Raw genomic sequence first — 24,752 nt, forward strand, 5'->3', positions numbered from 1 at the left:
TGTCATTTATATTAAAGTCTGAACTGCGATAAATAAAACCAGTCAGAAGCTCTAGTCTATTGTATTTCGGGCGGAAACTAACTAATTCACATGTCATTATATATGTCGTTAATAGCCGTAAAATTGATAGTGTTCTTAATAAGTTGAGCTACTCCTCCTCACTTGCACTTCTTGGCTCTGTAGGCTCTTACCTATTTGAAACTTTAAAAATCAAGTTCCCTACTTTCTGCAGACTGCATCACCCAAATTTCTGTGGCTGTGATTATATCTGGCTTGGTAGAGTCTGCCTGGGCACGTAATTACAATCGCTTGTTCAGCAAGTCCAGGAATTCGTGTAACATATCCGAAGACCATTTAAATGGCTCCAGAATCATTCTCCATTAAAGCTCCACCTCACGAAAATTTACAGTATTAGGGTTATTCTTGCCAGCATCTACCCATAGTTGTAGTTACTTTTCAGCTTCTCGCCTTTTTTAAATCGTCCGCGAGCGACAATATTCTACGAACAAAATTCGTGTCCCTTTAGTTCATATTCGATTTCACTCCTAATTCCCTCTCATTGGAAGGTTTAAATACCACTTTGACAGCCTGGTTTGACTTCTTTTAAGTTTTTTTGGCTACCGAGTCCATAAACATTTGGACAGGTGACTCCAGAGATATATTATAACGTTAGCTGATTGAGTAGATCTTTTATCAAAGCAAAAAAGTGGGTTCTGAACTTTCCTAATTCTCGTAACAGACCTTTTTGAAGTCAATCCTACTTCCTTTAGTTCATGTCAGTTGATCGACTTCGAGTTTAATCGAGATGTTTTCATATCGATTTTTTTCACCGAATATGCGAATATCATTTAATCTGTAGCGTGGTGTCGAGTTGAGATTAACTATGAACACCGCTACCAAGAAACACGTGCCAAGCGAATCAGAAGGCGAAGGTTGGACGTAACCAAAGAAACCCATAAAATCTCCGAGAAGCCAAATATCAGAAGACAGTTAATGGACCAAGTCCATGTTTATTTGCTGGCGATCTCGTGGCATCGAAAGGATACCGAGATCGTGCCAGGATACAAGCTTGGTTACAGAACGTAACCGAATCCGCGCGAAGTTACAATCTAAGTGTAAGCATAAGAATGGAAGTACAATATAGCTGTCATTAGCACAGTCAAACAAAAGCACATTAAAACAGCCACTGGTACACTTGGTTATAATAATAAGCGTTTTTATTAAACCAGTCGTGTTCTCGTGATAAATGTGAGTCACTACAAATCTATATATGCCTTTGAGCAAACTGTTTGAGACAGCATTGGCGATAAGACCGCACATGTGTATTTTAAATAATTCGCTTGAAAGCCTATGGTATTTCGAATTATATGAATTATTGTACTAACTAAGAATCCCAGAAATAACGCAGCTGAATCAAGAAGTACTAGATGAGCACAAACGAATGTATTGTATTTAAAATTCAAAATCGAGCATTCAAGAAGTACAAAAGAATCATTATTTAATTCAAACACCACAAAGTCTCAGGTGTTAAATTCGTTCAAGCTTCGTAGTACCATCCTTCGCTCTAATCTCACTTCATACCAAATACCACCGTTCGTTTTGTGCCTTATTCTGTTTGATTCAGATAATCACTTCCATATATTGGAGATGAAAAACACAAGGGAGGATATTAGCAAGACGAGGAATACAAGAGAATGATGAAAAGAGCGTATGAGAACTTTCGGCTAGAATTGAATTTATGAGCTAACCAATCAGATTTAAGATAACATGTCTCGAATTTTGGCGCGAAATTAATTTGTTCATTTAGCAAAATAGAGTTTTGTGATTGCAGCTGATGTCAGCTCGTGATGAAAACCCTAAATTTAATTCCTAACCCTAGCAATCAACTACAAATATTAAACCTAATTCCTTCCACTGGTTTATAATCCTCATATGTATTTGTTGGTAGATTAATATTCTCTAAGTCTTTTTGGCATTGCTCAAAGGTTTTCCATTAATTATAGACTCACCAAATACTTTCGTTCTTTCTAAAGTAATATTTCTACAATAAAAAAGGAAAATACCCTTGAAATAGTGAACGATCTCATTTTCAGATTACCTTGTCAAAGTAATACCCGCAACATTCAAAAATTTTAAGGAATGGGGATTTTCGACATAGTCCAAGATGAGGTATGGATTGTGCTTATCTCTCATCTGATAATAAAGGTCCCTGTACGAAATACGCAGCAAAGCTCAATTATAATCGTACCCGATCCAGGTTTGATAACCTTCACTCGGTAGTAATGATCACAGGGTTTTGTGTAAAGCTAAAGTCTAAAAATCAGGAAAAAGTGTTTGTGAACATATGTACCTCTGATAAAGTAAATGGGTACCCCTTTTGAAGATCTTTATAGGTCCCAGTTCCGAAGGATCTAAGTGAAGAGGGATTAAGATCAATCCTTAATGATATTGACAACTCCCCACCCTTCAAAGTCCCAATGTGCATAGGAGAACCTCACGCTGAGACTGACTCAGGTACTATTTTCATACCCTGGTTCCTTCAAATCCCTTTTGCTTTCTATCTATAGGATTATTTATCCAGACGAGATCCTAATATTCGATCCCAAGAAATTCTGCGTTCATTATTACCGAACAGATCGCTTCATACTTTTGCATTCAGTGTTACTAAAAGTTAATGGCATAATAGAATTTTCGGAATTTAAAGGTTCTACCACGACGATTTTGATGTTGCAAACTCAGGTATCGCCTGGACACCACCGAAGTTAGTATGACACGTATTCGGTTTCTCAGTGAGAACAAAATATCTAGTTCATCCGCAATATCCACTGGTTAATATTACTATTTAAATCGATTCAGTGTATTCATGCTTAGAAACACTGATGAATAGTGCACTATTAGAGAGTATTTATCGGTTCACAGTTATTTGGGTAATCTGGACCACCTTATAAACGGTTCCTGAAATTCAAATCCTGTGGCAGACACATACTGTTCCGGTTATTTTTGTTACGATTGCTTTGATCTACTCACTAAGTAAAGTTTACCAGCCGATGCCCAATATCTTAATTGTTGGCCTCATTTCAGTCCTGAATAATACATGTTAGTCATTGATTATCAACTATTTCCGAGCTTGTAATTCTAGTTAAAAGCGAAGCTTTTCAAGACAGCACAAAGCATTGCCGATATAGTTACTTGGGTATCATCCAATCCCTTGATTTACACGAATTGTATAAATAAAAACAAATTTTGAACTGCTTGTTCCCCTATGCGGTACTACTTCAAAGTAAGAAAACTTAGGCCCTTATATATTCGTTCTAAGTCCTGAATTGTTTATGAATGACTAATATACATTTTGTCTATCACAGATTTTGATTCAATTTTTACTTCTGTCGTGTAAGGATGTTTAAGTGCACGAAACTCAACCACCAAACCAAGATTGCGACAATGTGAAGGTTCCGTGTTAACTGTATGTTTCGTGAATAAATGCCTTTGGTGTAACGATTCTGGAAAAAATGTATAACATTTAAACCTCCGAAACAGTCGTGATACTAATAAGGTCTAAATACATGGTCTAAACCAATATCGAACTCCTAGAACATATTGGGGATTTCTGACTCGCCTGCTTCCGAACCACATAGTATGTTTACTCATTCTAGGCCGGAAAAACATTGTGCGAGCGGGTCTTTTTCCAAACACTAGAACTAGACTTAATGCTTACATTATGTTGACAACGTTTCAATCTTCCTGGGTTATATTGATCCACTAGTATCACAAAATATATTTTTTTTGTCCAAACACCTTACCCAAGGTTTAGGCGTTACATACATTAGACCGTCGTTGGGCTAACGATCTAAATTTTGACGACTGGTTTGATCACTTACGGAATGTGTTGGTTATCGTGAATCAACTGTTTGTTTCACTCATAATATCAATCTAATCTACTACACAATGACTTACTATCTGATCACAAACTTTCTTACTGATTGGTTGCTTCTCAATGTTTTGGTACCTATATTCTTGTTATCCGCATTCAACTTTTGTTTCTCAATCATAGAGAAAGTAAAATCACTTTGTGTTCTACATATTCCGGGATAGTCCTGGACAAGCACTCAAAATGCTGTCAGTTTCTGTAGGAAAGTTTGAGGCGTTATAATCTCAGGAAAACACAAAAAATGTGTACTAGAAGTGTCAACTCACTTTTCAACCTTTCTCATCGTCATAATGAACCAGAAGCATTCTGAATTATCAAAACAATAAAAGAATTGGTGACTTTCGAATAGTGTTACATATCGATGGATCATGCGTTCGATATTTCCTAACCACATTCTTTTGTATTGTCATTGATATGGAGCTCAGTGACTGTGGACATCATCGTTCTCGCTTAACGTAGTTTTATTTGATTGTTTCCAGTCAGTCAGTAACACCAATTAGATAAATTTATAAAGAATAAAAATAAGTAGTCAGGTTTGAAACCATAAATATATCCACTTGGCCACATCGTATCATTTACTATCCCTAATCAATCACCATTTATTCACTGAAAGTGTGTTAATAAATTACCAAAATCATACTTCATAAAAGTTATGGAAGTAATCATCTACTTGTGTTTTTAATTGATTGGTTTAGTTAAAAATGTATGAAGTAGCTGAAAGTATACAAATGATATCATATTGAGTAGGGGTGCAGATGAAGTGCATAATATTAATAATGCCTTTTAACAAATCTTAGGATATCTATAAAGCGTTTTAAATCTACGAAATGTAAAATGACATCTTAAATATATGTTGTCTCTAGTGTGAACCTGGATATTAAGTGTAAAACACTTCAAGTAGTTTATTGTTTAGTGTAGCCTCAATAACAGTCACAAATTGATAAATAATAGAATTCTCGTAGACACATAGATAGATCATAAACAATCAAAGTCTCATTAAATTTTCTATACGTTGTCGATGAGTACTAATGAAAACAAAATTCACAAATTGAACCGTCTGTTGCCTATTAATAATAAATTAATGCTGTGATCAACACCAATGCATGTACTGATGAAACTACTTCCATAAGTAGATATCGTTTTTAAAAACCTTTGTAATTTCATACTTTATTCCTTTAATTTTAAGCTCAGAAAGGCTGTACCGCTTATGATGTAATAATCAACCCACAATTCTACCAAAAAGTCAAATCATCAGAGTTGTTTGAGGCATTTTTGATGACAGTGATATTCGAAGGCTTGGAAAATAAGTATGGCATCGAACTTGAAAGAAGTAAGCATCCAGTTTGTATTCATTATTTTCTAATTTAATCTTACAGGTTGGATTGTTTTAAAGAATAAGAAATGTATGGGTAAACCACAAGAACAATGTATTCGAACTTCTAGTCGTCCCGCGATTATTGAAATGAATGATTCTCAGTAAGAGTTAGTATATATGTATAATCTTCTTATTTGTAAATATTTTAGACCACCCAAACTAAAAGTGATAGAGTTACCTGATCCACCTTTTAAAGGTGATACTCCCAAGTATGAAATATTAAAGGTTAAGGATGATGTTAGTGGAGAAGTGCGTTGCTTAATTGCACGAATAATCATGCCAAAGCTGGTAGGTCTATCTTTGTAATATAGACATCCCAAAGTGCAAAATGTTAGTTTTCTTTGATCACTGGTTTATTACATAATTATTCAAAATAATATACATTCGCATAAATTGTAATCTCCCACGATTACATGATAATTTTTTTGAGAATATAGCTAAACTGTTTTTTAAGAATTCAGTGTATCTTTGAATTGATCGTAATGACTTCTTCAAATGCTTTTTTATTTTCCGTGTGCTCTACAGGTTGTTTTTTAGGATTTCACACGAAGATAGTGTTAGCAAATACTGATGTAAACTTTCTATTCTTAAATACCATACTTCCACTCCAATTGTATACACATAACAATTTATAAATGGGTATAAAAGTGAAGGACAGAATTTCTAGTGTACGTCTTTTTTCTAATGAATATTTTCATGAAGAAGATTTGAAATTGAACTGTCTAACATTGAAAAACCTGTTGTCCTTGTTTCTGTCCTAGAGTTACTTTGTTGATATTCACGGAATCATTTAAATTTTACATAAAGACGAAATATCACAAATATACTATTTGGTATTAATAAACTAATTACTCGAATGAACGATATGATCTTATGATGTTTTGTTGGCTGTAAGTCATTATCAAGTTTACAAACGAAACTTGGTCCGATCACACTAGACAAATATATTGCAGATACTCAGGTTGTCGAATTCGTAAAGATAAAAATATTTTGACAAAAGGAAGGGAGGGAATGGTATACAATAGTGCAATTCATCAAGTGTTCTGAGTAAAATAATCAATTTTCAAGGTAATATATCTCTAACAGCAAGTCAATCTGTGCAAACAAAAAGTTATACAGAATGTTTCCCAGTAGAAACATCCCTCATTCTGTATATCACGCGTTTAGTAGTGCATTATAGCGTACTATATATATATATATATGCTCAATGTAATTATCTTCTCGATAGTAAACATGAGATTTGATTCAGTTCTCACTGTAGTTTACCGCATACTAAATAACCGGTTTCTAAATATCATGAAAATAGTTCCAATATTATAGCGAAAAAGTACACACTTAAAAGAGGTGATTATGAGTTGCAGGTTTCCTCTATCTTAAAATTTATATCGTGTCACGTAGAATTTCGCATAATTCCACCTTTCTTGCGATATCGTTAATTTTCTACTTGTTTATTTTTGTCCTGTGTATTACTCACCGTTGATCCTAGTTCTTTTTATGTTGTGCCGTAATAAACTACTAATTTCATTTGAGTACTATATTTTGTCCACTATTTCATTATGATGGTAACAAATGTGAGTAAAAGGGTATTCATTTACTTGAGACATAAAACATAATATTTATAATAATCAATAGCGTAATTAAAATATAATGTCACCTTTACATTCTCGGAATCCAGTTGAGAAAATGCTTCCAAGTGACAAGTTAAAAAAATTTTGTTTCACTGACTTTTATATTTAATTATCATCTCTCAAAACGAGATATGAGGTTCTTAAACTGAATTTTTTAGCGCTAGTATTTAATGTCATGTTAATCTGGCGACAAACGAAATCTAACATTATTCTAGCTTAATAATAGATCAGTGTTTTAAGCTCATTTTTAAGCTGTTGTATCACTCGTTAAGACCCATTTTCACTTCAGTCTAGACAACAAAATATTAACTCTGGCTTCCCAGTAGTTATGACTCAAGAGTCAGTACAATAATATTTATTTAGTTAATGGATTTAATAGTTCATAAGATAGTATATATGTCCAAATGCTTCTTGTAACAAGCTTGTTTCGTATGAAATAACTCACTATGCCCGGTAAATAATTGTCAGGGTGTTTAGAAATATTTGACACTCAGGATTCCAACTTGCACTTGTGTAAATGATTGTTTGTACTCCAAGTATGGGAAATTCTCTCATGCTAGAACAATAAAAGTCAATTATCTAAATGATCAAAGTATTTACTAACCAATTCTAGGAAGGTGAATCCATATAAATTGACTTTGATAGCGTTTAGCACGATACCAAGTGACTGTATACACCAATATCAACTGATATTTTACACCTTTTATCTATATTTCAACTGCAGAAATATAGTTCAAACGTCTTTAGGTAATATTTTACTTTAGAATCAGGATAGATATTATGCCACTGTCTTTGTATTTAATGACATCAAATCTTTCACATTATTCACAAAAACAAGTATTGTTTATCGTAAACCTCCTACATAAAACCAATGTGCACATTTTTGAGCTTTATCTCATTACAATATAGGGGAAACTTGGCCAAACACAGCCAACATCCAAAATTATTTGTTGTGGTGACTTTCCAAAAGAGAAATTAATTCTTATTCATGATTCACCCAGTAGACATGGGTCCCCGTCAAATTTCCTAACAAGGGATAAAAAACAATTAGGTCTATTTTGGCACACCCTCTTAATACTGGTCACTATGTCGATATAAATTCAGCGTTTAAAGTTATCTATAGAATCTCATTGAACTTACTCTCTATGCCTTCAGAATTTGACTCGTACGTACAACAGACGCCGTAGGATGTATATCAATATACCTAATTTCTGTATACAGCCTTTTAATCTCCCTTGTCCTACTTATTACCTTTCCACAAATTTTCTAAATTTTACGATTTTGTTATATCTTAATCTTATACAATGTGTCTAATAATCTGATCATCTAATTTTCATTACACTCGTTTTACTATTTATTTATTAATAATCTGACAGATAACACAAAACGCATATTTAATTTCAATTTCTATTCTTGATCTTAAGCAACTAGTCATGGTAACCAGCTTTTTATAAAGTTTCATTTTAGTTTTAATTTCACAGACATAGTCTTAATAACTGATTACTATATTATTAGATTGACTTACTACCACTTGTATTTGTTTTACATTTATTTACAAATTCTATATGATTGTGCAGAGCAACTGATTAGAAATGAATATTTATTCGTTCATCTTAATGTGAATATTTAATGGAAAGGACTCCAAAATACTATAGATCACTGAAAATATCTAAAAGTGAAACACTAGTTGCTCGAGTCAATATTTCACAGACCAATTCTAATGGGCAGTATAACTTACCAGAGATTTATGAAAGGAGATATATGAGTGTCTTTTTTATTTATTCTGTTTTGCGTATTTGTTTCATGAAAATCTGTTTAATCGTCATGTGTCAGTAATTTCTTAAACAACCGTTTTCAGTTTGTCAAGTCAGGTTGACTGATCTTGAATATACTACAGTCCTTCCTAGTCATTATTTATCCATGTCTCATTTATACTATATGGACAGTCCTCTAGAGTATGTCGGATTCTTAACGTGTTCCATTTCAATTTACTTACTTACACCTGTTACTCCTCGTGAAGGAGCATAGGCCGCTTACCAGCATTTTCCATCCAACCCTGTCCTGGGAAATCCTTTCCAGTTGTTATTCATCCTTTTCATATCTGATTCTATTTCCCGACGTAATGCTTTCACCATGAGGCGTCATAGTTCTTCTAAATGAATACGTTCTAACTCCTAGGGCACAGTTTAAATGGTTTGAATTATTTTTTCTGGTTAGCGTTTTTTTAGCGAGTTAGTTTTCTATGGGATGGGGTCGCTAACCCCACGCCCAATTCTCCTTTTTTACCCGGGCTTGGGACCGGCAGTAACTCTAGAAGAGCTACACGCGGAGTTATTTCAACTTGCCTTGATTTTATAAATTTCTCACGATATTTTATAGTACTTTCCAATAAATAGGTAGTATACCATTGTTTGTATGGTTTATTTGGTAGATAAAGGATATCTGTGATATAACCTGGTATTACTAGTCTTTGGGCACGAGGCGTACACATATCATGTATGTCGAGCTTAAGATTGTCACCTCTTATTGTGTTTGGTTCAGATATCCCAAATCTACAGGTACTTTTTTCAACTCAATGTATGCTTGTAATTCTATATAATACTTAGTGACTGAGTTATCATAGTTTATTCTACGAGTCAATCATTAGACCAACGGCGTAGTTGTATATTTTCAATCACACTGCACAGCATCATATTAGTGTGTTAGTATGTTTTATCTTTTCCCTTGACCGAGTGACCAATAATATCATTTTCTTAGATAATTTAAATACAGTTACTGATTTCATATACACTATTTTCTATATACACTAGATTGAATTACCTCCTGTTTAAAAAAAACTATTAGACAGATGGAGTATGCATACTTGTGTATCTTTCTAACAGCCTTGTTTACGTTTATCTTCAGTTGATTCTAATTTGTCTTAAACCGTTTTAATAACTATCATTTTCCAAATAAAATGTAGCACAGTTACTTCCCCTCTGATATCTTTGAATAAAACAATAGTAATGATGGATCCAGAATAACGTGAATTCATACTGTCATCGGATAATTATCATTTTTAGCAGTCAAATAAAATATATTAAGATCGAGATTAAATGTTCTTCATGATTTGAAATTATGTAAATGAATAATTATAGGGGCGAAAGACTAATAACAAGGTTAATCATTTGTTAAATGACAGTATGTATATTATAAACAAACGATAATTTTGTTTGAAGGTTCATGGTAATAATTCTGTAAAATGAGAAATTTGATTTTGGGATTTATATACCCATCATTAAAAAATTCAAACAGATGTCGAGAAATAAATCAGGAAAAACCACACTATATGAATAAAATATTTCAATTTTATTAAGTTCTCCAAACTGAATGGTTTAATTGCGATGGTACCATCGTCGTTCCGAACAGCATCATTGGCGCCTAATTCAGTTGGGAGTGAGTGTTATATAAGTTTATTCTGACCTCCTCGTGTGTCTATTAACAAGCTCATCCTCACGTAAAGTAAGCTCTATTGATTTCGTCCATAATGACAACGGAGGCTCCACAATCTAACTGCGAAACTCAGAAAACTCACCATACCAAAATCACTCACCTCAGCTGAGAATCTCCATTTCTGAAATTACTATACATTGCGAAAACATTTTAGGCCACTGTGGTAGTCAGATATATTTTTTTCCAAACAAACAAGTTGTTATTTCATGTGGTAATAAACATATCTTTTTACCAATCAGTTATTTATTCAATGTCGTTCATCTACCAGTTCATTAACCCGCGTTTTTCTAAAAATAAAGATATACTACTTATAAGTAAGTCATCAACAGTTATAAAACTTTTAAGCAAAGATGGATAGTGTCTAGCCGTGGAATCCAGGACACGCGTTTCGTCCCATTTGGGACTCCAACAGGACGGAACTCGCGTCCTGGATTCGGTATAGAATATCGTGACTTTTATTAATAGAAAGACGAATGTAATCAATGGAAAATTAAAAGTTAGCAACTAAAACATATTCTAATGCTTTTTTTGTCAATAAAGAAAATGGAATAATAATCAAATGTAACAGACATTCATGAGCTCATTGATTCGAATAAGTTGAGGATAACTTTGAATCTTGATGCAGCGAAAGCCACAATAAATAATTTACACCCATAAAACTAATAAAAAAATGCAAAAAGGTTTAAGATTGGCACTTTTTAAAAAAGAATTGAGTAATCTTATCATATTTGGAGTATAGGAGTAATAATAACGGTATGTACATTAATACACACATTTTTTGAATTTTTAATCATCACAAACACTTGTTTCACGTATAGAAACTTGGTTTTGTCTCACTTTTTATTAATTTTAATGTTTTTATTTAATTGAATCGTTTGTTGAAAACAGTTTATGTTATGATTTGGTAGCAGATAAGATACTTCTATTGAAAATCATAATCTTTTACAAGTTTCACAAGTTCTTGTTCCTTTATAAACTTGTAGTTATACTTTGAAATTTTTAAACTAGAATCAATCAAACTGTTTAATACCACATGATTTTTCAATGATTCCTCGATTAATATCAGTTTATCCCTCAAATTATCATTGAACACTCATACTTCAGTGTGTATGATCATAGACATTCCTGTTTCTCTTCACTTTTTGTGTACACTTTTTTAGTTCTGATTTATTTGGATGTCAGTTAGATATTATTATTATTATTATTATTATTATTATTATTATTATTATTATTATTATTCAGGTTATCAACTTTCGTCTACTGGATTTGTTTATAAGTAGTAGCTATTGTATTTTAGTTATTGCATTATTATGTGATTTTCTTTCGTATTTTATTGAGTTTTAGTCTTGGAAAACTAAATGCTTTATATATTTCACTCCTAACAGCAGTAATAGTAGTAGCGGTGCACACTATATAATAATATATGTGGGCTAATAACAAAAAAGAATTGACTACATTGATCTTGGCTTATTAGTTATAATAATAATTGTTGAATTAGAAGAGCTACTCTCATTTCTTTTCCTGTTTGGCTTGTGTGTCTACCATCTGCTACCATTTTTTGAAAACAACTTATTCACAATGTTGTTGAATGGTGAGTCATCTCTCTAGTTAAAGGTTTTTTTAATTGGCATTTTTTCTCTCTACATTTTCTTTCTCAACTGTCCTATTCCGGTGGTGTACGTGTGTGTTTAACAATTAGTTGTATGAGCATATATATGTAGTTTACTCTGTTCCAATTTACCGTTTTTATGTTAATATTACCCATATGTAGGAAATATAACAAAATTGTACACATAATGTCGACTACTTAGTCTACTTGGGTTGTGATATAAAGTATGAATATGTCATATGATGAATAATAGACCACAGAAGAGAGAGAGAAGTGAACGATAGAAAATCTAAAAGAAAAATGTAATACATACGTTATGATATGTGGAGTAATTTGCTTCATAATGTTTAATTATGCATTGCATGTGTATATCCTGAATTTCTTTTTCCACTTAATTTTCCTCTCATTGTTTTTGACTGTGCAAAATGCCTATTACTTTTCTTGACTTTTTTGTTTTTTAATTTGGAAGTATTGTCATTCTCAGCACTATTTTCACTATTGATAATTACATTGTGAACTATATAGATTTCAATTGTGGTAATTATTAATTCTATTTTTAAATAATTTAGTAGACTATTTATTCATCAACTCTTGTTTAGAGATTATTACTTCGTTTATTCTCGTCATTGTTCATTGTTGTTGGTATTAGTTACTTAATAATGATGAGATGTATATGCATATATTTGACTATTCATCTTGTGATTCATTTCATGGGATGGGCTTCTTCTGTTTAAATGTAAATGGATATTTCTGTGCAACGGTTTATTTAATTCTTTTTTTACTGCTTCTCAGTGAATCATCATTCATATAATCATTTTGTTAGTTTAATACTGCTGTAAATTACTACGTATAATCATAAATATTTTCCTTATTTAATATCATTTATAGTATATTGCGGGGCCCTTTTGTCGTCATTTAGATCGGACGATATTGTCGAAAGGGCTCTCCACTTTAGTGGTCCGAGATCTGTTATCGCCTATCCTCGTATGTAATCATGACTCAAATCGCGTTAGTCAATAACAGAATTAAATAGGTCGAATAACGAGAATGGACTTGTGAATATATATTTTGCATATGAAGCGAATAGAATAGAGAAAAGCAAAACGACGCGCAGTGGAGATGGCGTGTAAGCCAACTCCCATTTGGCCGAACGTTAACCAATATTTATAGGCACACAAAATAAGTTACAAACATGTGATGAGTAATGGGATAAGAAGTGTACACACACCTACGCGCTCATATAAAAACAGTCAAGATTGATAAGCGAATAAATAACAAGATCAAAATGTGACTCAAGGAGAATGAATATGATGGGCTGTCCGAAAGCTCGAATAAGGTATATGGGCTTGACATAATTACCGACACTACAATATATTTTTTGATTTAATGATTACTACATGCGTAATATTCTTACAGTTCATCTTTTACACTTAACAATATTAAAAATAGTAATGTAATTCTGTCGAGTGTCCTTTTACAAAATGAACAATTCTTCTAATGCACAAAATGATAATTCATTTGTTAACAGTAAAAATAAGTTATTAACTATTTATTTTTAAATATAATAATTATTCTAACATCTTGAGATAAGATGGTGGTTGGAGGTAGTCAACAGGAAACCCTGGACCCGGGTTTCGTGCTACTTGGCACTCGTCAGCAAGGTGTACCTGTAATCTTGAGGGAATTGGTGCTCCCTGACGGATTCGATCCCGTGACTACCTCCAACCATCATCTTATCTCAACATAGTGCACTCAGTGACGAGTCACCAAGACTAGTGGCCACATTTCAACTTGGTCGATAGCATTCGATCTGCACTAAGAAGGACATGATACACATGACATTGATTACCACCCAGTGATCAACCTATTGTGATTATTCTAACATCTGTTCAACTTATTTGTGTACCATTTTTTCCATGTACAACTAAAACGTGGAGTATTTAAATGAATTTACTAATATTTCAATATGTTTTATAATTATAGTATTATGATTCTGACTGATAATTCTGAACCATTAAGTATCAACTTGAACTGATGGACATATGTACTAGGTTCTAGATTGTGACTAACTAACTGACAGGTATCAAAATCCAACTCTAAACCATCTATTTTTTATCAATAATTTCATGCATAGTCTTTCTCTATGTTTATATAGACTGTACTGGATCAACTAATATATTGTTTGCGGTTACTGAATTGTTTTGTTATGTATCATCTTGTTAAAATATTTTGGTGGTGTTTTGTTCTCTGAGCTGGATGGTTTGGTCGTAGAGCTTTCATCGTTCTTCTGAACGACATCATCAGCACAAACTTCAGATAGAAGTGAAGTGTTCGAATTTCTCCATATGTGTTTCACAGCTTGTTCTGTGCACCTCGATGTTGATTGGTTCTTGTTGACCTTAAATTTATCATTGTTTACTTCTTTGTTTTGGTTGTGTCTCCCATTGGTTTGATTTTTGTTTCTATATTTATGCATGATTTTCCTGATTGGTTGATAAATTGGATTGATTTCAATATGTTTGTTGATTGCTGATTGACCTGAGTGCCAAGCTTCTAAAAATTCTCTGGTGTTTTTGGAGTTTCCTCTGTCTAAGATTTCTACATTTTCCCAATCGAATGAATGTCAACAAACATATTGAAATCAATCCAATTTATCAACCAATCAGGAAAATCATGCATAAATATAGGAACAAAAATCAAACCAATGGGAGACACAACCAAAACAAAGAAGTAAACAATGATAAATTTAAGGTTAACAAGAACCAATCAACATCGAGGTGCACAGAACAAGCTGTGAAACACATATGGAGAAATTCGAACACTTCACTTCTATCTGAAGTTTGTGCTGATGATGTCGTTCAGAAGAACGATGAAAGCTCCACGACCAAACCATCCAGCTCAGAGAACAAAACACCACCAAAATCATCCACCTGAGCTACAAATCTTCTCCACCATGTTAAAATATTTGTTAGCGAATGAAATAAGATATGTTCAACATGTAAATAATATTTAGTTGATCTAATAAGGTTTTCTTCACTTTATGATGGGATATTTTTACAACCTATCGAAGTTTTGTTGGTATAAGGAACTGTATATATTACTGAATCCCCAAATTTAAGCGCTCTTATCAAGTTTTGAAGGTTATGTAATCAATCCCTGGTTGAGTCGTTGATGCCCATTACTGAGCAGTTTCATAATAGAACGAAACTACACTAGTGTTTCCTCGTTCATCTCGGTGGTCTAACTAAAGCTAATCAGTACTTTAAAGTTATAGAAGATTGTTTCAAAATATTGTACAGTTTTCCGTGAATCAAATTTGTGCTTGATGATTTTGTGATTGTTTATGCTATTTTTTTAATCCTTAATTATACTTCACTCTCTCTTGAATGATACTTTGTATTGTAATAAAAACAATATCGTTAAATATCCAAGCAATTTTACCATGTGTCTGCTAGGTTTATGTTAGTTGAAGTTGCTTTGAAATAAACAAATCCTTAGTTAAGATATATTGAGGATATCTGTCTAACAGTTTTCCAATCGTTTCTGCTACCTTAACGTAGTGGTCGGGCTTGCCTATCGTAATGAACTAATCGAGCTATACTGGCTGGAACAATCGTTCGTCAAGGTCCTATCATGCCAGACAGGTCGGTTGAAGAGCGGCAAATCCAAAGGCAGCAAACCCAAGGTCCGAGGGCAAAGTCGTACTGCTGACTATACAGAGGTGTGATGGAAGTAAGGTGTTTCCTTCAGACAACCTGCATAACAGCGGTGCTACCTTCCCACAAATGAAGGGTGGGGTTAGGGAAGGTCGACCCTAAAAATGCACACTTCGCCTTATCCCACGCGCACCGTCTCCAGCAGTACGGTCCCAACAAATACGGAGCTGACACGAAAACTACTCACAAGAAGGTCGTGTGTGACCGACCCCAAGCAGTTGTTCGTTGGGCACTGCGGTCATGCTCTCAGGTCACTAAGCCCAACTCTAACCTGATTTCCTTTTCAGGTACCTCCAGAACAACCCTTCCACGGTGTGGGCAACCGGGAAGTGATAACCGCCCTCATACCTCTTACAACACTCATGACCACTGTATTAATAATCTATCTCCCTTTTCAATTCTTGTTATTTCTCCTACCTCGATTTTCAACCCTAAACTTCCTCTTTTGACTTCCTCCTCATATGTCACCATGGCCAACGATTCTAGTGTAGGAAATACTGTCCCAGGTCTACTGAAACCTCGGTCCAAACTACACATTGAAGCGTTGAACTTACGTACCCTATGTCGAATCGGCCAGCAGGCCTTTTTGGCTAAAATCCTAGAATCTCATACGATTGATGTACATTGTGTCTCCGAAACACACATACAAGGTAGTAGCACTAAGTATGACATAAGAGCAAGCACTTTCAGAACCCACATTAAAGTTGAACTCAGCGACGAGTAAGTCAAAAGTAGATTCCAAGAACAACTGACGTCATACTTAGGAAGTTCTGCAAACGAGGCTAACCCAGAAAGACATATAAACAACAGCGACTCATCCCATCAGGCTCTGAACACAATGCAAAACAAATCAGATCCAGGTTAACTAAAAGTCTAAGGAACGACCGTGAGCAGTGGTGGGCAACAAAAGCAAAAGATATAGGAGAGGCAGCGGCTGTAGGCAACACCGGACAGTTTATCAGACTAATAAAAGAAACTGGATTTAAGAAGTCAAGTGTCAGTGAGACGATCTCGGAAAAATACGATACTTATCTGCTCTCAGCTCGTGTTTAGAACGATGTGTGGAACACTTTAAGGAGCAGTTCAGCTGGCCTTAAGCTACCCTGCAACTACCCACTATGTCCAGACATTCTGAATGGAACATTGAAGTAGCTACCCTTACTGTCATTGAAGTTCAAAAGGCTATAGCTAATTTGAAACGAAGAAGAGCAGCTGGTCCAGATGGGTCGGCTTCAGTTGTCTTTAAGTATGGTGGTCCAGTTTTGGCGATTAAGTTGACTAATATTTTAGCTAATATCTGGTAACTGGACTTAATCCCATCTGACTGGTCGCAGTCACTGATTGTCGCAATATATCAGGAGTCAAAATCTTCCTGTGATAACCATAGAGGCATTAGTTTATCTAATATATCGTCTGAAATACTAGCCTCAATAATTATCGGGCGCCTAACAAAGACTCGTGAACTGCAAACACGAGAGAACCAGGCTGGCTTCAGACCTGGTCATGACTGCATCGACCACATATCCACTATCCGTGAGGTTCCAGAATCCAGATATTCTTGTTGACGTCCGACAATGGTGGTCTTTCTTGACGGGTTTAGCTTTTGTCACTTTATGTCACCTATGACGAAATCGAGATATCCATCTATCAATTAAGGGATGAGTATGCTGCACATCAGTTCGCTCTGTTCTAATTTACGGCTGCGAAACGTGGCCATTAAGGGTGGAGGATGCTCGCAAGTTACTAGTATTTTGTCACTGATGTCTGAGAAATATCGCTCACATTTGCTGGGATCACCGAGTAAGTAATGGTGAGGTGAGACTCTGAGTATCAGGGAATGATAGTAAATCGGTTGATGAGGTTTTAAATCTTCACTGACTGAGATGGTTGGGCCACGTGTTACGTGTAACTAAACACCGATTACCACGACGCGCAATGCTGACTAGTGTTGGAGATGGATGGAAGAAAGTTAGGTACGACAAAACCCTAACGTGACATCATTCCACTAGGTCTCTAACTTCTAGTCTGAGCCATGCTGGTAAATGCAGACTTCACTGTTAAGGTTCACGTAATCGTCGTAATTGTTGGTTGGAGACTGTTTGTGACATTGCTCAGAACCGATGAGAATGGTGTAGGTGTATACACTCTTTGTCTTCCCTTAAACCGTGAGAACAAAATTACTTTGTACCTTTCTTTCTACGACCTAATTCTTTCTCCTTGCATCACATCCTTATATTCAATCTTTTTTCATATATTTTACTACCATTGAAATAAGTGGTTCTATGACTTTGTTGATGTTGTTGTGCTAATGATGTGTGACATCTTGGACCGATGCATTTATGTGCCTGGTCCTACGTTGTAGCTGACTGACTAACAGTTTTACATTTCATCCCCCTAAAAGACCTACATTACTTTCTGATTCAAGTTATGAGTGTGTTATTCCCGAAGAGATTCGAACTACCACAACACATGGCTTAAGTTTTTATTGGTTCTTTGGTTAATGTCGGTCTATCATAGAAAAATTTTCAATATCCTGTGTTTATATATATCATTTTGTCTTCTCAGTATTATATGTAATAGAACTGAATATGTTGGCTTCTCAACCATTTACTTAAATCATTTACCTGTTTTACAGTTTACTTTCATTAACTTAACCTCTCTCTTTAAATTACTCGGCTAAAGCAATCATAAATTTCAGAGAAAACTGTTTATAAAAGGCATAACACCTCATTTTTACCCTCTGTTCTATTTTTTTAATGTTCAAATTATCAACAGAAAATTCAATATTTGCGTGATATATATATATATATATATATATATATATATATATATATATATATATAGCGAAAACAGAATTATCTAATGTTCTAAAGGACAGCGAAAATTACTTAATGACAGCAAATTATTTTGTTTATTAATCTGTTGCATAGACGACTTACTGATCTCGAACGATAATCAGTTAGAAAAGGAAAACATCTTTTTTATCCTATTAATTTCAATTTGTTATATTTTTTAAACTGTGTAAAGTCACATTCATAAATACAAGACTAAATAAAATTCAACGGTTACTTTCTAATTTTATACTCGCTCATACTAACATGTTTTATGATAAAATCTATCAACGTGAAGGAAAATATTTCTTTTGTTGATATTAAGGACTGAATTTTTTATCAATCTTAAGTGAACTATATTCATCCCTATATGGATTGCCTTGATAAGTCCATTACGACACAAAATCTTTCGAATATATGGGTTGTGTCTAGGAGTGGGATCCAGGGGTCACCTTTCGTTTTAATTAGGACTTGCTCATTTAGATGAACCTGCGTACTAGTGCTGATATCCACCGTGGAACCTTAACTTAGCATCTTTCGCTGCAAACCCACAATATGTTTTCCATTGGACTGTTGAATCTAAAAACCCAATTACTTGTTCAATGAATATGATGTTAATCAAAAATGGGATAACCCTTCCTAATGATATGTATATATATATATATATATATATATATATATATATACTCAATCGATTTACATATTTCAATCGACCTAATTAACTATCGACAAGTATATTTTTTATCATGTTGATGGGAGGGTGGAATGATAGAACTTATCTGTTTATACCCTTTTTATTATTAGTTTACTATTTCTATATGATCATATGCGCTTGTGTGTTGGTTGGGCAACCATTCACTTGTTCTATTTTCGAGAAAAAATGTGATGAATTTGTTTAGAAAATGTAGTTTATTTCACATGTAAAGTGAGCGAGTTGTTTTGAACAAAAAATCCACTGACCTTTTAGAGTTGAATTTTTCTTTTCTTTTATGTGTTAAACTCATCCCTTTTATTTGTTTTCATTCTCACTAACTACCGTTCTGATCGCGTCCATTCCCCTCGAATTCGATTACCCTTTAGCCATTGTTTTTTATTTATTTAATATGAGTGATTGTTCTAGTTTATTTTTTATTTCATTTCAATCGTTTCTCATCTCTTTTAACTCTTGCTTTTTTCCACCGAATAAGCAAATACAAAGTAAAGGCAATATAAACAATTTCAGTAACTATGGTTTCAAAAGTATCAATTAAATGTGCTACGTTTTTTTGTTTTAGTTTAACTACTTACAAGTAGTTGTAATTGTTTATGAGTCAAAGTGAATGACTTTCTCATTTAGATTTTGCTGTGATATTTCTACTTTTTTATTCCGAATATGATTGTTGTTGTTCATTCTCAGAAATCTTGCATCTTATCTTTTGTTCCATTCTACATGTACACAGGCTAACTGATCAAAATTATTTGAGCTGTGTTTCTGTCTTCCTGAAACATTCATAAATAATAATGTATATATATATCAACTTATGAAATGTTTGACTTTTGATTTGTGGACTGGATCCAGAGGTTTAGTCTTCTAACTTGGGATTTACACATTTCATTTTGCTTTTTCTCTTTTACAGACACTATTATGTTAACTCTTTTACATTTCCCTTTTAACCGATGATATGCTTATCCCAGATCTCATATTGTTTACGACTGAACATATTCGTCGAGATTTCTATTAATTAATTAAGGGCTGAATAGTTCTTAGCCATCCAGCATTCAATATTGACAGTATATTTTGTAAAATGGACTGGTGACATTAATTTTCAGATGGATAAAATTACGGAAGCTTTTTCAATATTTCTTTTTTGACTAGTTCTTTTGTCATACAAACTGGGTTTTTTTTCTTATACTTCTTGAAATATGACTTTGTAAACTTCAACAAGTTTTGTTTTACTCTTACATTTATCTTTCATGAATATGTCAACGAGTAATTTCACAATTGTCACTGTCACATAAACAAAATGTGTGAATATATTAACGGTGGCTTACTGGGCCCCTTCCAATATTTTATATTATTTCTTGTGTAATATAATACTATAATATAAGTAGTCTGTAATAATTAAATTGGATATATATTATCTTTTCATATCTTAGAATTCTTGTTTATGTGCGTATGAGTTCTAACATGATTTATGCAGAACTCCTCGAATGAATTATTCTTTGTAAATTTTTGAGAACATGCCTTGTCTTGCCTATCATAATGTTGATAAAACTACTATTATAAATTATCGACATTAAAGATAATAACATTTATACAATACACAATTAGTCTTCATAATGGTTTGAGTGTGAAAACATCGCGCAAAAAACTCTATACTTGCATTTTATCCTGCTCTGAAATTAACTCGTCGACTTCAGATACTTTCCATCTATTTTAATATAATTCTTTTTATTGTAATTATCTACTTTCTATGTATGTGGTTGGTGTTGAAATGATGCGTTAAAAAAGGAAAGATCAGTACTATGTTGTGTTTTGCTGTGCATATTTCTCTATGAAATATGTGTGCGTTAACAATAATAGCGCAAAAACATGTTAGAGCATGTTGATTTATTTATTTATTGGTGACTTTATTCCTTATTGCACCGCACGTTATTGCATTATATTGTATGGTTTGTGTTTCTCATATTAGTCATTTGTCAAAATTTTTAATTGTGTGAATATTATTCGGTCATTGCAAAGTTTTGTCATCCTTTTACAGTTGTAAAGATTATCATTAATAATATTGTTAGTTTATTATTTGAAGATATCCCTTGTCATGGAAATTCATCAGACCATGAGCAAAAGTAGGAGGCAAGAAACCTTTATGATTTTGCAATTAATAAGTAATAAGCGATTTTCTAATATGTTTATCCTAGAAAATACGATCATATCATACTCTTCTGAGTTTACCTGGTTGTTTTATGTAGATTTTACGACTAATCATTAGTCTCTTGGTAGTGTTACGTCTTATGTTGGTTTAATTATTGAATTGTTATTATTGTTTCTGTGTAACATCATTAATGACTACTTCTATTCGAAGTAGGTTCTTATGATATTGTCTGACTAAAAAAATGTTACACTAAAGAAACTCCTGTATGATTGTTTTCAAGCAGCTGTCCATTCAGATCTTATGTCATAGTCTAGGTTGTCAATATATTCAATGTTAATTCATTTTCTTTCGCTATTTTTTAAAAAGAAGCATTCGACCTGAGCATAAACCGAGAGGGAAGTATTTCGACACCGACTCGAGCTATAACCTTATCTAGTTTCTTGATACTTTATCCTATTTCTGTTATGAATCTTCTTATTTCATCCTTCATGTCATGTTCCACCAGCAATAACGATTCGACCCCACGAAATGTTATCTTTAGTTTTCTGAAACTCTACATACTAAACACATGAGTCGCAACTCCATTCCAAATCACTCGACAGGTTTGATTAGGCTGAACCGTAGAATCTCTTGTCGTGAATATTTGATACATATCTGAAGTACATATACAGGACCCAATCGTGACCAACCTCATAACTTCACTTAGCTAGTGTGAAGAATCGGGGCATTTCACCTTCTTGATTACCTGGTAACTACAGCATTTTTCCCATTGCCTAAGCTGTGAAGGCATATTTATAACTATAAAACCAGGACGGGTACTTTTGGTATGGATTCTAGCCTTCTGTCACTTTTCGCTGTCCAAATGTTAATCACTATAAAGATTCAAAGGGATAAACGTCGTTGTTTATGGGACGTTTCTGCTTACGTTAGGTATGCAGTTAGTTCTGAACTAAATCCAGAAAATCGTAATGAGAGGACCTTAATGTTTATTTCGAGAATGGGACAACCAAATATATATTAAAGGGGAAACTATTAAGCCACTTAGTTCATTGGTAAGACGTTTTTCGGGAATTACCTTTTACTGATATCTAATCTATTTAAAACTAACAGTGGTTTATTCTAATCCTCCGAAACACAAGGTTAAGATGTATTTTCACGCCAACTTCCCTTGAAAAATATTCTGCTTCCATCTGATTCTCGTTCTAATCTGCGTCTACTCGAGTGATGTGCATTGACCGAAGTTTACTAGGCATAGAAGAATACAGCTCAGTCTCAGACCAAATGAGTAAAACGATGACGAATTGTTCAGCTAGCTTGTAAATGCTTTCCAAATACTTAATACTTATCAACACCCTCTAACTATTAACGAAACTCGAAAGACTACACAGATAACTTTAAATGGGTTGCGAATGACTTGTTGTTTGATTGAGTTTTTTCTACTAACTAGTGGTAATCTGATTATTATTACTTTGTGGTAAATAATCTCATCAAATTGTGTATTTGGAGTGTATGATGATAGAAGATAATATTATGTCCATAAAATATAAATTTTGAACAAACGCAATTATTCAATTTCTTTTTTTATCTCCTTATCATTTGCCATCTAAATCGGACGAATGATATTAGCTTTTTTTAAATATATACACTTACGTTACCATGGTTACTATCATCAAAATAATAATTATAATAAATGATAGTAGTTTGTTTTTAATCAAATATGAGGTTTTTTAGTTTCTATTATAGGCGACGAATTTTTCTACACAGAAAACATCATTAGATTTTATGTTTTTTTCAACATTGGTTTCACCAGTTTTTTTGTTCGAAGTAAACGTCTACCATATTTTGTTTGTAAATCATTATTAAATCAAAAGAAGTTGCCTTCTTTTTTATTCATATAACAGTTTGATTGAAATCTGTCCTGAACTTTGTTCAAATCACAGCTCAGGTTCTCTTATGTAATTCTACATACAATCTTTAACTATTTAATTCTTGTTTCTACGAATATTCGTCAAGATTAGAACAAATAGTTTGACAGTAATTGAGCGCCGAGTGTAGAGAATTCATTATATGTGAAAATTATATTTAATTCTTGGTTCTAATAACTGCCTTATGTACTTTGGTGTAGGCAAATGGTCACCTTACACTTGAGCAATATGTGTAGCTCACAACCCTCAGTATGTGATTTTTGTATACAGTCAGAAGAAATATTATTGTTTTTACTCCTATAATCTTTTTCGTGTATTTATTCTAGACAAGTATTGCAACTCGCGTACTTTTTACTATGGAGTACATCAATATCGATTTTAAAGAACTTATATATTTTTTCTACCTCACCCAAGCTCACTATTTATTTGGCTGATTTAATAATCCATTGATTGTATCGTTTTTTTTAATTTTATGTTTATCCTACCTAAGAGTTTAGAGGTCATGGTGGGCCTGTATGATTTGAAATTACTAAGTATCTGCATTTTTATTTAGATTATTAACGCACTCTAAAACGTTAGTTGTATAACTATATTACGATCGGTAATTGTATTGAAAAGTATAGTCAAAATGGGACTATTCAATCAATCATCTCTATCTGCTTTTGTCCTGGTAGATGTAAACGAACTCCATAGAATGATTTAGAAAGTTCATTTATATTGTGAAGGGTATCTCACGAAAATTTCATTTTTTTTAAAAATTATTTACACTCATTCAGATTCATAGTGATTAAAATTGTATTCACTATTTCTTTGTATGAAAGCTTTCACGATACTTTTTGACTGAAAGTCATTGACAAAACAAAAACAGTAGCTGAATCTATTAGCAGCTAAGCTGCTTAAACTCAAAAGTTACAGAAAACTCGGTATCAGTGAGGCATTTGTTCAGTTCATTATATGTTGATTATTAATATTGTTGTCAAAAGACAGCTCAATCACTAAAAGTATCTAATATCTGAAAAAGTGTTTAAATTATTTTTGCACACTAGCGAATGCATGTAATAACTAATTTAACGTAGTAGATAATAGAAAAAGCTTTATTTATTGAAAAACTTCAAAAAGATCTGTCCTAGATAACTTCTCAATAAATTAGTTTTGTTAATGAAGGCGGTTTTCAGGTTGCTAAGCTGATTAAAGTACTTTAAAAAACATAAGGAAGTGATCACTGAAATAAAATCATAACTGAACTTATCTCTAAAAATACTGTTTAATGCTAATCATATCGTAACTTTACCACCAGATCAACATTATTTACGATAGTTGTGTTTTCCGAAATGGTAACAACCCTTATCAAACCATCTGGTATCAACTTTTACATACAATCATCTTTCTTCTTTTT

The 24,752-nt window shown here is 33.3% G+C and overlaps 1 protein-coding gene across 3 annotated transcripts in view; it reads left to right on the forward strand.

Annotated features, from left to right (window-relative positions):
- Positions 1-1,879: 1,879 nt before the first annotated feature.
- The window catches only part of PIH1D1_1 (PIH1 domain-containing protein 1), a 62,146-nt gene continuing 39,273 nt past the window's right edge, over positions 1,880-24,752 (forward strand). The window contains exons 1-8 of one of the 3 annotated variants that reach the window (XM_051211784.1): positions 1,880-1,944; positions 1,986-2,169; positions 2,206-2,257; positions 2,293-2,360; positions 2,394-2,514; positions 5,115-5,258; positions 5,305-5,404; positions 5,453-5,591. In XM_051211784.1, coding sequence (XP_051071882.1) covers positions 2,140-2,169; positions 2,206-2,257; positions 2,293-2,360; positions 2,394-2,514; positions 5,115-5,258; positions 5,305-5,404; positions 5,453-5,591 — 654 coding nt within the window. In that variant the 5' untranslated portion in view covers positions 1,880-1,944; positions 1,986-2,139. Of the gene's footprint in view, positions 1,945-1,985; positions 2,170-2,205; positions 2,361-2,393; positions 2,515-5,114; positions 5,259-5,304; positions 5,405-5,452; positions 5,592-24,752 lie in introns of those variants that run through there. The other 2 variants (XM_051211785.1, XM_051211786.1) reach the window with 2 other exon arrangements.

Source organism: Schistosoma haematobium, chromosome ZW (genome assembly GCF_000699445.3).
Source record: "Schistosoma haematobium chromosome ZW, whole genome shotgun sequence".
NCBI classification, from domain to species: Eukaryota; Metazoa; Platyhelminthes; class Trematoda; order Strigeidida; family Schistosomatidae; genus Schistosoma; species Schistosoma haematobium.